The 17,104-nt window shown below is 29.9% G+C and overlaps 3 protein-coding genes across 6 annotated transcripts; 2 read left to right on the forward strand and 1 right to left on the reverse strand.

Moving 5' to 3' along the window:
* The first annotated feature begins 2,069 nt into the window (after window positions 1–2,069).
* On the forward strand, window positions 2,070–8,431 carry LOC8258226 (pentatricopeptide repeat-containing protein At4g28010). 3 transcript variants are annotated; one of them, XM_048374389.1, is made up of 7 exons: window positions 2,070–4,349; window positions 5,027–5,071; window positions 5,175–5,501; window positions 6,202–6,319; window positions 6,431–6,578; window positions 6,738–7,005; window positions 7,098–8,431. In XM_048374389.1, the coding sequence occupies exon 1, from the start codon at window positions 2,210–2,212 to the stop codon at window positions 4,283–4,285; it is 2,076 nt and encodes a 691-aa protein (XP_048230346.1). In that variant the 5' UTR covers window positions 2,070–2,209; the 3' UTR covers window positions 4,286–4,349; window positions 5,027–5,071; window positions 5,175–5,501; window positions 6,202–6,319; window positions 6,431–6,578; window positions 6,738–7,005; window positions 7,098–8,431. The 3 variants fall into 3 exon arrangements, with proteins under 3 accessions (XP_048230346.1, XP_048230342.1, XP_048230348.1); XM_048374385.1 differs by having other exon boundaries at window positions 5,264–5,501; XM_048374391.1 differs by lacking the exon at window positions 5,175–5,501.
* Window positions 6,371–8,309, reverse strand: LOC8258227 (cytochrome P450 71B36). Its single transcript, XM_048374396.1, has 2 exons — window positions 7,419–8,309; window positions 6,371–7,170 (listed from the first exon to the last, which is right to left on the reverse strand). The coding sequence occupies exons 1-2, from the start codon at window positions 8,307–8,309 to the stop codon at window positions 6,556–6,558; spliced, it is 1,506 nt and encodes a 501-aa protein (XP_048230353.1). The 3' UTR covers window positions 6,371–6,555.
* A 4,982-nt stretch (window positions 8,432–13,413) lies between the features above and the next one.
* LOC8258228 (pentatricopeptide repeat-containing protein At1g62350) lies at window positions 13,414–17,104 on the forward strand. Of its 2 annotated transcripts, XR_007216833.1 has the most exons (3): window positions 13,414–14,012; window positions 15,872–16,571; window positions 16,730–17,104. XR_007216833.1 is itself a non-coding variant. In XM_025158590.2 (2 exons), exons 1-2 carry the CDS (start codon window positions 13,635–13,637, stop codon window positions 16,280–16,282), a joined length of 789 nt encoding a protein of 262 aa, XP_025014358.2. In that variant the 5' UTR covers window positions 13,414–13,634; the 3' UTR covers window positions 16,283–16,668. The 2 variants fall into 2 exon arrangements, 1 of the variants encoding a protein (XP_025014358.2); XM_025158590.2 differs by lacking the exon at window positions 16,730–17,104 and having other exon boundaries at window positions 15,872–16,668.

Raw genomic sequence — 17,104 nt, forward strand, 5'->3', positions numbered from 1 at the left:
TCTAAAATTTGAATATCAAACACCCAACTTTGCACATTCATATCTTTCAATACATAACTCCAAAAGTTATGTTCTATATATCAATTTAAAGCTCTTATATCGTAGTCTAAGAATACATGAAACACATAAAACTCAAATGAAAATATAGCCTCAAAGTACTGCTATCAAATTATTTTTCACAACTTCAAAATTTTCAAATTTTAATTTTGCATGCCATAAGATAAAAATTAATTAAACACAACATGAGAATCATCATTAGGCTCTAATACCAATGTAGTTTAAGTGAGAATTTAAAAAAAAAAATACTTACCTCTTGATGATTCCACAAATATATTGATGTACACTGTATCACTAACACAATTCACTAAGGAATTGTATTTGATATTTTAAGTTCTTAATTGTTTTTCTAAAACTAGAGGGAGCGCTTTTCTTTTGATTTCTTGTATCGATGATATGTTAATGGTGGGAACTACATTTAGTTAACTTCCTCTTATTATGTTATTTTGGTATCTTCCCTAGTAATTACCAACACAAACAATTAATAAATTATTAATTATATTCATAAAATTAATTATAATTTATATGGGTCAACATATATAATTGGGTTGAGGTCAACCTGGGCGAACCGACCCGAATCCTAACAATATTATTTTAAATAACACAATAATATAAATAATTTTTATTTATAGTCTATTAACACCATGACTCCATATATAAAATATTATTATCTTAAAAAAATAATAACAATAGTAAAATAAAACATCCAAAGAATAATATACAAAAGTATTTTAATATGTTAATTTCTCTTATTGTCAAAATTAAAATATTAAGTCAATTTTCACTCAATAGGATAACACGATTTTTCATTATCTTTTGTTCTCTTTATTCATTATACATGTCTATTGATAAGTTATCTTTCCAAGCGATCCAATCATTTGATGTCTCAATTGTTGAAATAATATCATCTATTAATTAATTCTTTGACTTTGAGATCTTCTTCTATCTAACCTCTTCTCCATCTTATCTGCAGACATTTCACTCCGAATAAAATTTTGAAGCAGACAACAAACGATAATTAATTCTAAAAAGGACAGTGGAGTGTGAGAATCGAAAAGTACGCTTGAGGTGGCGACCTGGTGGACTCTAACGTGTTGTTGATGTCATTCATTATCACAACAAAGAGAGATGGTGGTGATAGTAATGAAAGGAATAAGAATAAAGACTTTTGAGAATTTGGCCTAGGAATCGGAATGAAGGAGAGATAGAAAGTGATGAAGAAAGATTGGGAAAGAAATCCTTACATGAGAGAGGATTTGAACTTTTAATTTGAGAGCCAGGGTTTTAATTTGAAAATGCTTTAGGAAGAAGAAGTAAAGTTGTAGAAATAAAAATGAAAAAGGAAGAAAAATAAGAAAAAAATAATGTACCGAGATATCCTTTATTAATTGATGTATTGGCTAATATATGATTGAAAGTAAAAATGATTATTTACGTAATTATCATTACATAATGGTAATTATCGAACAAATGAATGACACCTGTAAGGTAATGGCCATTCCATTACATAGATCATTACAGCAAACCAAGCATAATCAGAATGTCTAAGAAATTGGAAATAATTTTGTGTCACCAATAAAGATGCAATTAAATTGAAAGCTTATTCCATCTCAAATTCCCCTTTTAGTCTTAAAATATATTTTTATTATTTTATTTTATAACTTTATATTAAAAGTCTTTTTTATTAAATAACTATTTAAATACAATAGATCTAAACGACTATTTATTTCATTATTTTTACTTTGTATCTTATATTTTATTATACTAAAATTCCAACTTTCATAATTTTAACTACTATTATTTTTATATAAATCAATGCAATTAATAAATAATTATAATTTAATTCTTAAATCTTATGAAAATCATTTAGAAAATCAAAATAATTCTTTTTTCCTTTAGTAATATTTTAATTTTAATAATATTTAATTTACTTTAGTAATTTAGAACTAAATTATATAGAAAATCAAAATGCTGTTATATACAAGTGCTTCTAAAATTAACCGGACGAGACCGAGTAAGGAGCACTTGATTGTTAAACCGGACCGAGAAAGAAATAAGGCTTTGGCGAGCTGCACTGCTAAACCCTAAACCCTTTACCTTATTTCTGTCTCAATTTCTTCTCTTTCTTTGTGGTTCCTTTGATTATTTAAATATGAATTTCGAACTGATTAAAAGCTCACGTCCCATTTTACATACTATTATTTGTGTTCCATTTTACGTCAAATGTTTCTCTTCTCTCCCTTCAATCTCTTCACTTTCTGATGTAGAAACCCAATTGAGATTACTTTGTCAAGAACCCAATTTTCAATCCACTAGAGCAGTTTCTTTGTTTCACCAAGCTATCGATTCATATCTCTATCCTTCAGAGTCAATCTGTAATTCTCTTCTGCATAGTTTGGTAAGGTCTAAGAATTACCAATTGACGCTTTCTGTTTATAGTAAGATGACCCATGTTGGTATTATATCTAATTTTTCTTCTTTAAGTCTTTTAGTCGATTGCTTTGTGCATACCCATATGCTCAAATTTGCTTTTGGGGTGTTGGGTTTGATTTTAAAGCGTGGTTTTGTGGTCAGTGTGTATGTTATGAATTTGATGTTAAAGGGTCTGTGTAGTAATGGTGAGGTTTATGAGGCTATGAATTTGCTTAATGAATTGAAAATGACTCATGTTATGCCAAATGTTGTTACTTTTAGTATAATTATAAAAGGACTTTGCAAGGCGAAACAGTTTGAAGATGCTATGAAGTTGTTAATTGAGATGGAGGAGATGAATTGTGAACCGGATGCTTTTACGTACTCTATTTTGATGAATGGTCTTTGTAAGGCTGGTAGGGTAGACGTGGCAATTGGGTTGTGGGAGAAGATGAAAAGAAAGGGATCGGAGGTGAATGTTGTTGTTTATGGTACACTTATTAATGGTTACTGTAAGTTGGGGCAATGGAAAGAAGCCACTGCTACGTTTAATGCTATGATGGAAAGTGGGATTCGCCCTGATGTTTATATCTATACGTGCTTGATTTCTGGACTCTGCAAAGATGGAAAGACTACTAAGGCTATAAACCTGTTTAAACTGATGGTAGAAAAGGGTGAAGAGCCTAATACTGTGACATATAATGTTTTAATGCATGGACTATTCAAGGAAGGCCTGGTTAATGAAGCTTTAAAAATTATGCAAATGATGTTGGACAAGGGAATGAAACCTGATGTGGTTTCTTACAATACCTTACTGATGGGACTTTGCAATAACAGTAGAGTTGATGAGGCGATGAAACTCTTTCATACTGTGTTGAGGGATGGAAATTATATTGAGCCAGATGTCAGGACTTTTAATTATCTAATTCAGGGGCTTTGCAAGGAAGCTCGGGTTGATGAGGCAACTGAGATTTATGATATGATGATTGATAGGGGGTACTCTGTTAATTTGGTAACTTGCAATGTTTTGATTGGAGAATATCTAAAGGCAGGATTGATTAATGAGTCTATGAGAATATGGAAACGTGTAAATGAATTAGGATTTGTTCCAGATTCAATCACCTATGGTGCCATGATTCGTGGATTTTGTAGAATGGGCATGCTTAATGTTGCAAAAGGACTTTTTACTAGAATGAGAGCCCTTGGGCTGAGCCCTGCTTTGTCTGACTATAATATGTTGATGGCTTCCTTGTGCAAGGAGAGCAGCTTGGAGCAAGCGAGGAAGTTGTTTCAAGAATTGAGGAACTCAAATTGTGAATTGGATGTCATCTCTTTCAATACAATGATTGATGGGACTCTGAAAGCAGGGGATATTCAATCAGCCAAAGAATTGCTAAAGGACATGCTTCAAATGGGTTTGAATCCTGATGCTTTTACCTACTCCATTTTAATAAATAGGTTCTCAATACTTGGACTGTTGGATGAGGCTAAAGGAGCTTTTAATAGAATGATTGGCTCTGGCTTTATACCAAGCATCCATGTATATGATTCATTACTTAAAGGTTTTAGCTCAATGGGTAAAGCAGAAGAGACTATAAACCTTCTTCAACTGATGGCGGATAAGGGAGTTGTTCTTGACTCAGAAATAAAAAATACAATCATGACTTCTCTCTGTCATAGCTCGTTGGGTAAAGATATCGTGGGCCTGTTGCCTAATTTTGCATCAGAAGTGTCAGAAAAGTCGAGCATCTCATGCAATAAGTTGTTGATGAAAATACGAGAGTCTAGCCCAGAACTTGAAGTACATGCTGCTTGAAGTACATCAGAAGTCTAACCTTCTTCAACTACTGAAGCTGGGTGCCTCTGTCACTCACTTGAAGGTAAAATAATTTGGTGCCCATGTGCAGGTGGACATTACCTTAGCATACATTGTGCATGCTAATTTAGGCCCAAGACATACAATACTCAGATTAGAAGACAATTACATAGTGATACCGTGAGTGTGTCCGTGAACACAAAGTTTCTTTTTTGTATTATTTGAGGGAGAATCGGGAGAGCAATATTTTTGTTTGTTGTTAGTCCTTTTTATGGTGATTAAGATAATTTACTCCTTTTTCCCCGTCTCCTTCTCTTCTCAAGTAGGAAACAGGTGTTCGGGTAGTAAAGTAAACTTTTTAATTACAGTTGTTGAGTTTTGAAGGAATAGGTGATACATTGACATTTATCTGCAGCTTTAGTGGTCCTTGTATGAGATTTTTCCTCTTAATAGTTACTACTTGAAGAGGGGTTAAGTAGTCATGAAGGCTTCTTTATAAGTTTCTATCTCTCTAATCAATGGCTTATGTGCCTGTATTCCATAATCAGGAATGGTCTCTTTTTTTCTGCTTCTTATACCTATCTATCCACTTCTTTTATCCTATACACTAACCTCCAAGCATCCCTTGGGCCTTCTCCTGGAAATAGAGCATATTATTATTATATATTTGTTACCATTTGCCTATTGGATTTAAGTGGCCTTCTTCTCTGCAGATTCCCATGTTTTTTTTTTGTCTTGCAGATTGGTTTCCTAAATGATGGGACTCAGTTTTGTTGCCTCATCCATGTAAGTCTTTCTGCGTTAGCTTGTTGCCTGCAAATCTATTTGCATTTATTCCTGGTGTATCAGCCTTTTGATTTGATTTATTTTGTTTGATCTATGATGTAAGACAAAAGTCAGCCTCTACAAGTTGCAGCTAAGATTTTGTTGGAGTTGAACATTTATGAGTTGAACAAAACCTTCCCCTAATATTCGCAGGCACAAGACATTGAATATGAAGAACCAATTGAAGTAAAGAAGAAGTTTAAAGAGCAACAAGAAGTCACGCATGAAGCCATAGAGAATTCCCGCAAGTATTTTTTGGATGCAAATATGGGTATGATTCAGTTTGGAACAAAGAAAATAGAAGGGACAAAGAGGATGGACTTTGTTTTTTCAAGATTCTGGAGATGCTCAAGATGCTGAATTTGTGTGGAGTATTGATAGTGTTCAAAAGGTAGACTTTATTATTCCTAATGCGTTTACAAATAAGTCTAAAAGGAGGTTTCAAGTATTTGTTTACTACCACTACTTAAGAAGGCCGAATCGAAGTCCAATATATTAATGTTTTTGCTCCTTGGGCATTTCAAAACTCAAGATCAAGGTTTATCCAACCAATGGAGAATTATGCGGATCAAGAATTTTGAAATTAAATTTTGTCCTAAATTGTTAGTTAGGAAGCTCAAATTGAATTGTATTTATGAATTCTAATATCATTATTCAAAAGTTAGTTTATTTGTATCCTATTTAGTATTTGTTTAGGGTTTTCCTAGTTAGTATTAGTTTATAATTTTTCCAGTTCAGGAATCTTAGTCCTAGTGGCGTTGGAATTAGTTTTTGTTCAATTAAAACCAGGCTTGTACTAGGTCTTCTCTATAAGATCTCAATCTCAATCAATAATCATTTTCCAGTTAATTATTGCTTTAGGATTGTGTAATTTAATTCTTCCCTAGGTGTGAGTCTGAAAAAACCTTTTCTTGGGTGATTCTCAAATGCTTCTACCAGATCTGAAATCCTGTGATGAATTCAGTCTTCAACTTCTCTATTTTCCGCAAATTTTTAACTGTAGAATAGTTTTCTGTATATCTGACCTACGTCAAGAAGTAAATTCCCAGAAAGTATTTATCTCTCAGGTAGTTGGTTGAAATGTATTGCAGTGAATGTCATGAAGAAGAACTGCATATATGGTGCTCCGTGTTGTGAATGTCATGAAGAAGAATGCAGGACATCGTATACCATGCGCACCATTGAAGAGAGAAAAAATATGGGTAAAAAGTGAGTAACAGATGATGATATTGATAGCTGATGTGTCTCTTTTGTTGGTAATTAAGGGCAAATTAATCAATAGTATTCAACTGTTTTAACTAGTTAATTTTGCAATTGAAGCAAAATTGATAAATTGCCATAGGGCAATTACAGCAACAGAAAGCGACTTATTTCGATTACAACCATTGAACTGGAGAGTATTTATAATCAAGAAATGCTCATCAGCTTACATTATCTTCAGATGGCTACTGAGCAAGGTATCTGACAGGTACAAGTTTGAGAGGTTCCATTTTAGATATAGTAAGACTAGGACGAGCTTGCTCTTCCATGTTGATATCTTGAACTCCATTTGGTAGTTTCCAATCAAAACAGTATAACAAATTTGCAAGTGCCAGTTCTATTAATACAGTTCCCATATGTAGTGCAGGACAACCTCTTCTACCAGCTCCAAAAGGCAAGAGCTCAAAATGTTGCCCTTTGAAGTCGATGAAGCTATCAATAAACCTTTCAGGAAAGAAATCTTCAGGGTCCTTCCAGTAGTTAGGATCTCTTCCAATTGCCCAAACGTTGACATGGATCAGTGATTTGGGATAAATGTCACAACCGTTTATCTTAAAATTGGAAATCACTTCTCTTGGAAGTAGCAATGGAGCAGGGGGATGCAATCTCAGAGTTTCTTTTATTACCATCTTGAGGTAATGGAGATCATCAATATCACTTTCTGCCACTCTTTCTCTATTGCCCGCTACATTTCTAACTTCTTCTTGTGCATTCTTCATTATTTCAGGATTCCTAGCAAGCTCAGCCATAGCCCATATCAGGGTAACTGCACCAGTATATACTCCTGCCACAAATAAGTCCTGATGCAAGAACATCACAATTGAGATGCAAACAGCATCAGATATCAGTTCAAACTGATTAGATATGAAGAAAAAGACGTCATTTTTATGGCTCAGTTGTTACTTAACCCAAAAGTTTTTTACCACAATTTTATTCCAGTGTCAGTACAGAGCTCTAAAATTGTATCCGTAGTTATATAAACAGAGTCAGGTGAGGTGAATGGGGGAGATGTAAGACAACTAGTCCAAGGGAAAGATGGAGAACATACCATGAGAACTGCCTTGATATGATCTTTTGTGAGCTGAACTGAACCAACTTCAGTCTGCTCCCTCTCTAATCTCAGTAGCACATCAACAATGTCTTCCAGTTCTTTATCCATCTTCCCAGGTTTAAGATGATCATCAATTATTTGTTGGAAGAAAGTATCGAGCTTATGGAAGACGTTTTCTGTCTTTGCATAATAACCAGTAAACCTGTCAATAATCCAGCCTACATGTTGGAAGTATTCATTTGCAGAAAAGCTTCCCAGCAAGGCTTCCACATCGTCAAGTAAATTTTTAAACCTATCCTTCTCAAGATCAGTTGCTTCAAAGCTTGTTCCAAAAGCCAGCCTGAATGTTATATTTGCAGTGAGAGAAAAGAACTTCTCAGTAAGATCAACAGGGGTTGCAGCAGATGATGATTGAGATATTGAATCAATTAGCGCAGCAACTTCTTCGTCCCTAATGAACTGAAACGACTGCACCCTTTTTATGCTAAACAGCTCATGAACGCATATTTTTCGAATCTCTCTCCAGTAATCACCGTATGGTGAAAAAGCCAGATCTAGATAATTGTATGAAAGTCTTCTAGCACCAACTAAGGAAGGTCTACTGCAACAAGAAAGATCATGATTCTTCAGGACCTCTTCTGCTGCTTCAGCAGAGGAAATTACAACTGCAGGTACACCACCAAAATGAAGAAGCATCACTGGACCATATTTCTTGGAGAGCTGCCATAAAGAGCGGTGGGGCAATCCTGCAAGTTGATGCAGGTTTCCTATGATTGGAAGCTTAGGAGGACCTGGTGGAAGATGCTTGTTACCTCTTTTAGGTAGTAGTAAAGGTAGAAGAAGAAGAAGAAGAAGAAGTACCCACAAAGGTATGGGATAAAGAAACATTGTAGCTTTAGCTTTAATGCCAAAAAATTCTTCAGATTTTTCATCTTCAGATAACCATCATTCCTCTTTAATTAAATAACCAACCACAAGAGTCATGGAGTTATCATTCTGGCTCTATTCAATTTTACTGTGAATATATTGACTGTTTATTACAAAGATCAATACTTGTCATATATGTCAAGATTCATTATCTTGTGGGACCTGGATTCTCTATGTCATCATCTATGCCATCATGAAATTGCATTCTGTACCGCTCTGATAGAGGCCTCAGCCTTGAAGCACTGAATCTATGGTCAGGGCCATGGCCCATATCATCCTTAGTACAATCTCAGAGCCTTTGGAAAATCTGGGCTGCTGTCCATTTTCTGAACCCTGGAGTCGTATTGGAATACTAACTTCAAAGTGACAGGACAGGCTAAAATTGATGCATGAATATTTTGTCAACCTCAGGAAAGAGAAAAGTATTTTCTTAATTTGTATGTAGCTATCTTCATTTCATGAGGTCCATAAGCAATGTTCTTCAGCTTAGGTGATTGCTTAAATAGCTAGTCAAAGTGAAGCTGTCTTCCATGTGAATAAGTCTTCTTCTTCTTCTTCTTCTTCTTCTTCTTCTTCTGTTTTGCATAAAGATTGAGACGCGTTCGAATTTGAATTTTAATTCTTATATGGGGTTCAGTATATGTGGCTGAAAATACTAATTAAATAAAAGGGAAAAATGATGAAAAATTCATCAGAAGAATACTAAATATATATGTGGCTGAAAATACTGATTAAGTAAAAGAGAAAAGTATAATATTTGACACTTTAATAGAAGAGATTCTAAATATATATGTGGCTGAAAATACTAATTAAATAAAAGAGAAGTATAATATTTGACATTTTAATACAAGAGGTTCCGTGATTTTCTTAATAACATTTTAATATTTTAATAGTTATATTGCTAGCAATTTATATTTAAATTCACTAATATCATTAATAGTTTTGACAATAGAATTTTAAATAAAGTCCGATTGCTGCAAAATCAGTCTTGTCAGATAAATAGTTATATGTAGAGTCTCTAATTTTATTAGATCATCCACAATCAGAATTGACTGTAATTAAAGAAAAATCAAATTGTGATATATTTTCTCTTTAATTTTTCTATATAAACTTTATAAAATTGACATGGCTAGTCTTAAATGAAAGTTAAATTGATAACAAATGAAATTGTAGTAAATTACAAGTAATTGATATTGAATAAATAAGCTACAACTATTGAGTTCACTAATATCACTGAATTTTGATATAAATTATTAATGGTTTAATTTTTAAAATATTAATATATTATAAAAAAAAGATAAAAAAGATAAACCATGTTATCAAATTTTATATTTTTCCCTAAATAAAATGAGTTTGCTTAAACAACTATGACCTCCAAAATGGCCCATCCTCCAATTTGAAGAAAGGCATGAAATGCACGATGATAAAGAGAGGAAAGCACCGAGAGAGATAAGACAAATTTTTTTTTTTTATTGTCATATGATATAATATTGTGGCCTACAAATAAATTTTTGGTGCCTAATAAAAATATATGGAGGCCCATAAGTGTAAGTTTATAATAATTTATTTTATTTAATTAATTGAATAATTTAAATAAATAAATAAATAATTAATTAATTAATAATTTAAAGTAAATATTTAACAAATTTAGCGCGTGAAAGAAGAGGTTGAAAAAATTATGCAAAAAATATTTCCATTATGTACTCCAACTCCTCGAGTAAAAAAAGATAATGGGATTCTATAGAAATCTTTAAAAAAAACGAAATTTAAAGATTTCTATAAAAACAAAGGCAAACCTAATAGAAAGAGCAATCAATATTTAAATTAATAACAACAACACTTAATAAATACTACTTAAAGATAAATTCTCTGTAAATATTTTTCTTAATTAATAGAAAATTACTGTTAAAGTTCAATTTCTTCTATTTATTTGTTCATACTTTATTTTAAACCCCAGTTGTTTTATGCTTCTAAATCTTGAACAAAGTGATTCACAGATGTAAGAGCATTTTAATAAACTTTTAAATTAGTTTTTTTCTTAATTATAGATCGTATTGTTCAATATATAAATGTAAGAACATCACAGTTAATTTTTAAATTATTTTATTTTTCTATTATAAGGAATATATTTAAGAATTAGGATTTGAAAATTTTTAATTTATCCTCATTTTTTAAATTTTTTTTAAAATCACATTTTTTTCTCATTAAATTCAAGGAGAAAAATGATCTTTAGGATTTGAAGTATTCTACAATGTATACATTTAGGGTCTATAAATTTTAAAAATTTCATCATTTAGATTAAATATAAAAAAAATAATGATAAAAGCAAAGGATAAATTTTAGGATAATTTAAATTTATCATAAATAATATTTTAATAAAAATATATTATAACAATTCATTATTTTATTAAAATAATTGAAATTTTTTACTTTCTACTAAAAAACCGAGAAATTCTAACAGATATATTTTTTTAAATTTATACATTTAGACTTTCTTTTTGTTTATGAAACGATAAATTTATAAAATTAATAAAAAAATTTATTTAAAATTTCTCACTTCAAACAACCGTTAAATAAGTTCTCTATAGTGTATATATATATATATATATATATTCTGAAGTTTAAATTTTTTTGATACATATGCTTGTTTCACATAGAATTAAAATGTATGTGTACTTTTATAGTTTTTTTTATTAATTTATTGATTAATAAGTTACATTCCTAATTAAACACTAATTATAATTATAAGAAATAGTATATCAGTTATAATTTAATATTATATTATCTAATAAATAGTTTCCTAATCAAATGATGATACTAATTATATCCTGAAAAATAACATATTAATTATATTTTAATATTGTACGAACTAATAAACTATTTTTTTAATTAGATAATAATTTAAAATCTAAAAAATAACATCTTAAATTATATTTTTAATATTATATTTAGTAATAAATTAATTTTTAATTATATAATAAATTTTAGTCTTAAAAATAGTAATATCAATTATAGTATTAATTTATATTATATTAAAATTAATTAATATATATTTTTAAAATTATTTTTATACTATTACATTAATAAAATTTTAAAATTTTAAGAAAATCAAGAAAGATATTTAAAAATAGCTACTTTGCTAATTTTTAAATATTATAAATTAATGTTAAATATTATAAATTTTATTAAATTATATCTATCAATTTAATTTTATAATCATTTAATAATAGCAATTGTTGAACATACGGGTAAATGACTAGTTATAAATAAAATACCATTAAGTTTGCAATCTTCTCAAATCGAATTTAAGCTCAAATTTAAGTATTTAAATTCGAGGTTAGTGAAGGTAAATCAATCTTAAAGAACTTATGCTTGATATAATTTTTAAACACTCCAAAATATAAAGTATTTTTAATTTTTTTGTTGAGATATAAGACATATTTAAATTTAGGAGTAATTACTATTTGTTTCCTATATTTTTTCATATTATATTAGTTATCCCCTGACATTTGAAAAATATATATTTTCATTCTTTTATTTTGCAATGCTATACTAAAAAAAATTTTCGTTAGAATTTTTGTTAGGGAATCGTTAATTAGGTTTGGTTTTATACTATTTACCCTTTAATTTTTTTTATGTAATATATAAATTGCTTCCTATATTTTACTCATTGCACTAAAATTTTCTTGCATTTTGAAAGTCAATGTAATTAAGGATCTAAATTGATAAAAAATATAATTTAATCCTCAAACTTCTTATTAAAATTATAATTATACTGTAACAAAATTAATAATACCAACACTATCTATTTTATTTTAACAATTTGAAATTAAATTATATAAATTTTTAATATTTTAATTAATATAGGTACTTTTAAAATATTTAAATTTTACTAGAATTTAGCTATGATAAAAATTAGAGTAATTAAATAACACTAATTAATTATTTTTGTTACAAATACTAAAATTAATTTTCGTATAAAAATTAGATATGAGGGTTTAGTATAATAAATAAACTATAAAATATTATTTTTATATTACACTAAAAATCAACGGACAAACAGTATAAAACTAAACCTAGTTAACAATTGTTTAACTGAAATTTTAACAAAAGAGATTTTTAATATAAAATTATAAAATATAAGGATGAAAAAATATATCTTTAAATATGAGGAGATAACTAGTATAATATGGATAAATACAGGAATAAATAATAATTACTCTTTAAATTTATTATTGGGAGTTGAAATTTCAATTTAATTATTATTAGTAGTTTACTCATGCGTTGCACGACCGTTATTATTATTTTGATTATAAATCAAACTGATAGATATAATTTAATAAAAATATTAATTTATAATATTAATTAATAATATTTTAAAAATAATAATAAAATAACTATTCTTAAATGTTCTTTTTAATTTTTTTTAAAATTTTAAAATTTTATTAGTATAATAATATAAAATATTCTAAAAATAATTATTAATTAATTCTAGTATTATATGAATTAATGATATTATATAATTGATATTACTATTTTTAAATTAAAAATTCATCATATAGTAAAAAATAATAATTATTAAAAATATAATTAAGATATTATTTTATACAATTAGAATTATTATCCAATTAAAAAACTAATTTATTAGTTAATATAATATTAAAATTTAATTAATAATATTATTTTTTTAAATAAAATTAATATTATTATATGATTAAAGAATTATTTATTAGTTAATATAATATTAAAATAAAATTAACTCTTATTTTTTAGAATTAAAATTGATATTTAATTAGAAATATAACTTATTAATCAATAAATTAATTAAAAAACTATAAAATCATATATTAACTTGAATTATATATATAATAAATAAGTACACATCAAAATAAATAAATATACATATTAAAATAAAAATTTTATGTGTCAAAAATTAAATACACATGTTAAAAGATTTAGATATTAAAAATTAATATGTATAAATTGTTTAATTTATTTATAAAGTACTTTTATCAATTTAAATTTTTAAAAATATCAATTTATCTATTTTTTTGAAAAATAACTTTTAAAAGTTAAAAAATAAAATTAAAACTGAAAAAAAACCAATTTTTCCTACCTCAATCACAATCGAAAACCACCCGAATACCTCATAATAGTGCTTACAGCAAAACCCATATGCCAGTCGCCACCAACAAAAATAAACCATAGCCTGAATCAAACAAAAAAGCACTCTAATTTCAAACAAGAAACACTCTTGCAAAAGCTTCTTTGATTGTGTTATCTTCTATGTGGCGTTTCATTTCAAATCTTGTACACACAACTAATAAAATCACTTCACTTTCTTCAACTAGTGATCGATTTTTCTCTAAAATCGCTTGCATAACAAAGCACCAAAACACAAAGCAACAGCAACATTATTTGTTTAGTTTTTGGCGATATTTTATTTCTAATTCGTCGTCTAAACCCAGTTTATCAATATGGAGGCGAAAGAAGGAGATGGGTAAAGAGGGTTTGATTGTGGCCAAAGAGCTTAAAAGACTACAGTCCAATCCGGTTCGGCTTGATCGGTTCATTAAGTCGCATGTTTCTCGCTTGCTCAAATCTGATCTTGTCTCCGTCCTTGCTGAGTTTCAAAGGCAAGACCAGGTTTTTCTTTGTATGAAGGTTCGTTTTTTTTTTTTATAAAAAAAAATTAGTTTAGTTTTTAGTTGTTAAATTTTATGTTGTTTGGTTGCTGGGAAAGTTTTAGGGGAGATAAGAAATAAATTTGAGATTCTTTAGGCTTCTGCAGATTTGGGTAGTCTGTAATCGTTTGAAAGTTTCGCAGAATTTTAATATATGATTGCTGTATCATGAAATTGTTAATTTCTTAAAAAGAAAAAAAAAAAAAATTCTCTTAAGTTTTTAACGAGGCATTATGGGTTATTCTGGTTAAGTACAAGTTTCGGCAAATTTTCTTGGCAACCAAACTGAAAAGCTTTTGAAGAATTATTAGAATGGGAAATTGATCATGTTGGATTCGTATTGTTCATTAACTTTTGTCTTGGTATTAACGATTATGGACTGAGATAGAAGTGGAGGGATCCTTATGTGAAATGCATTGCCTTGGAATTTGTCATTCCCAATTGAATTGTTTTTTGTGTTTTTTAGATTCTAGTTTCTGTATTTTATCTGTTCATTTTGATATCAAATCTCTTTTAATAATGCGCCCAATCTGCTGCTATTTAGATCTATATCTTTCTAGAGCTGAGAAATATATGAAGTACCTAGAAAGACTTTAACTCGCTGACAGAAATTATTAGGCCTATTATTGAGAAATAGTCTAAGATAAAACTTTTGATGAATAGGAGACTGCAATTTAAGTTTCATGTTGTTCATTACTTTAAGAAATACTCTACCAAGGAATTGTGTTGGATTTCTCATTTAATTTTTGGTTGTTAATTGAGATTTTATTAGATATTGTTAACTAATTTTAAAAATCCTAGTGCTTACGGATTGCTAGTTTAGAGCTCAATGCTATTTTAAATGACAATAGAGTATATCTAATATATTTAAAATTTATCAAACATTATATAAAAATGTCCGAGGCTGTGATTTTGAACCTGAGATGCTTTTTCAACATGTTATGAACTGTTGAAGGGCAATGAACAGTTTATAAGATGGATGACTAATAGATTGAAGGGGAAAATCAGAAGTTTCATTTTGTGGAAACATTTTTGGAGTATGCTGTTCTTTCCAGTTGAGCAGATTTAAGGAAATATATATGTTTCGCCAATTCCTACTAATCTGGATTGAGACATTATTAGCTTTAATGAGCTATGTTGTTGAGGTTCTAGAAAAATGCTAAGGGACGGCCTTCCCTCTCTTCCTAATTACTTAGTTTGAATTGTGGTGAGCATTTAGTATTTGATCTGAAATAGAAAAAACAAGTGGTGACCACACAGCATAGCATAATCCATTTAGTACTTATTTTAATAGGTGGCTCCTGTAACTTGGCTAGTTGAGACATGTAGTTTGAACTCCAGCATCTTTGGATCTGGTATTACTTCTCTGTTGTCTATCGATAATTGAATGCTCAAGTGAGATTCTTAACCTTAGGAATGACATTTATTTTTGGACTGCTAACTCTGTAGCTGTACAGCTACAGAAAGGATGATGAAAAAATTTACCATTCTACTCTCCTGGTATGATCCTGATGAGCTACTTCTTGTATTTATATTCACAATGTTATTTGAACACTCACAACACTTCATGAGTTGTGTATTTCTTAGCCTAATGTGTGTGCTGATTATTGAGCAGGTAGGATCAAAATGGTGTTTCATTGCAATTTACAATTGATGAACGAATGAGTTTTTGTTTCTTTCTGTCAGTACATATGTATGTTGGGGGTACTTCTGTGGTGATTGTTTTGGCTCCTTTACTTTAAGGGACAAATACACAATCCGGCATGTGGTTTTTCAGTAATTTCCTGCTCTCTCCTTTTTGGTACATCCAATATTCATTCAGCATCATTTTATGTTTAGTTATATGATGTAGTGCGCAAAGAAATATGGTATCGGCCAGACATGTTCTTCTATAGGGACATGCTTATGATGCTTGCAAGAAACAAAAAGGTTGATGAAGTGAAGCTGGTTTGGCAAGATTTGAAGAGAGAGGGAGTGTTGTTTGATCAACATACCTTCGGGGACATCATCAGGGCCTTCTTAGACAGTGAGTTGCCATCAGAAGCAATGGACATTTATGAGGAGATGAGACAATCTCCAGAGATTCCATTATCTTTGCCTTTTCGAGTGATCTTGAAAGGGCTTCTTCCATACCCAGATTTGAGGGAGAAGGTCAAAGATGATTTCTTAGAGCTTTTTCCGAACATGACCGTATATGACCCAGCTGAAGACTTGTTTGAAGATCGAGAAATGGAGAGCGAAGATGATTAGAAGGCGATAGATGTTCATTTATTAGTGACAGATAATGCTTGCTTCTGCAGATTTTAACTAACTGCAACAGCTGGAAGACGTGGATGCCGACATAATGTTGAGCTCATGGTCCTTCGTGATTCTATTGAATTGACTGGATGATGCCTCCAACTTTGGAGCTTTGCATGCAATGCAATTTTTCCCTTTGTCGCGCATACAATTATGCCTTGATAAAAAGCATCGCATAGTGCCTAGGATGTAGTTTATTGTCAAGTTGGGAAGGAAGTGCTTGCTATGCCAAAAATATGAGGTATTCAGAAATTCATAGACTTTACCCACTCAGTTTTTTCTATCCTAACATCTATATGTTAAAGGGAAGTTAATATCAGCATTTCTTACATGTGCCATTCTGTCTCAAAGGTTTATATATTCATCTTAAGCTGTATCTTTTATGGCTTTATGGTGTAGTGAGCCTTGGTGCAATGATGAGGTTGTTTCATTTTCACTAGGAGATCGCAGGCTCAAAGTCCCAATTAGAAAACAAGCTCCTCCATTGTGCCTTGTAGATCATGGCTTAAAGCACAAAAACAGTCTCCCTGTATTGCAGGAGGAATAGAACTCTCCCTAGATTCTATAACATATTAGGATATACATGGGCCAGTTCTTTTGCTTCCTGGTTGCTGATTCTATGTTTCTCTTCTGTATGCATACATCCTATTGATTCCCATCTATAGTGCAAGACATGGAAGGGAAGCAAATATCCTTAGAACAGAGTAATATTCTTATATAATTTGTAATAATAATTGAGAAACTTTAAAAGATTGCTTCTTTCTTTTCTAATCA

Source organism: Ricinus communis, chromosome 1 (genome assembly GCF_019578655.1).
Source record: "Ricinus communis isolate WT05 ecotype wild-type chromosome 1, ASM1957865v1, whole genome shotgun sequence".
In the NCBI taxonomy this organism is placed as follows: Eukaryota; Viridiplantae; Streptophyta; class Magnoliopsida; order Malpighiales; family Euphorbiaceae; genus Ricinus; species Ricinus communis.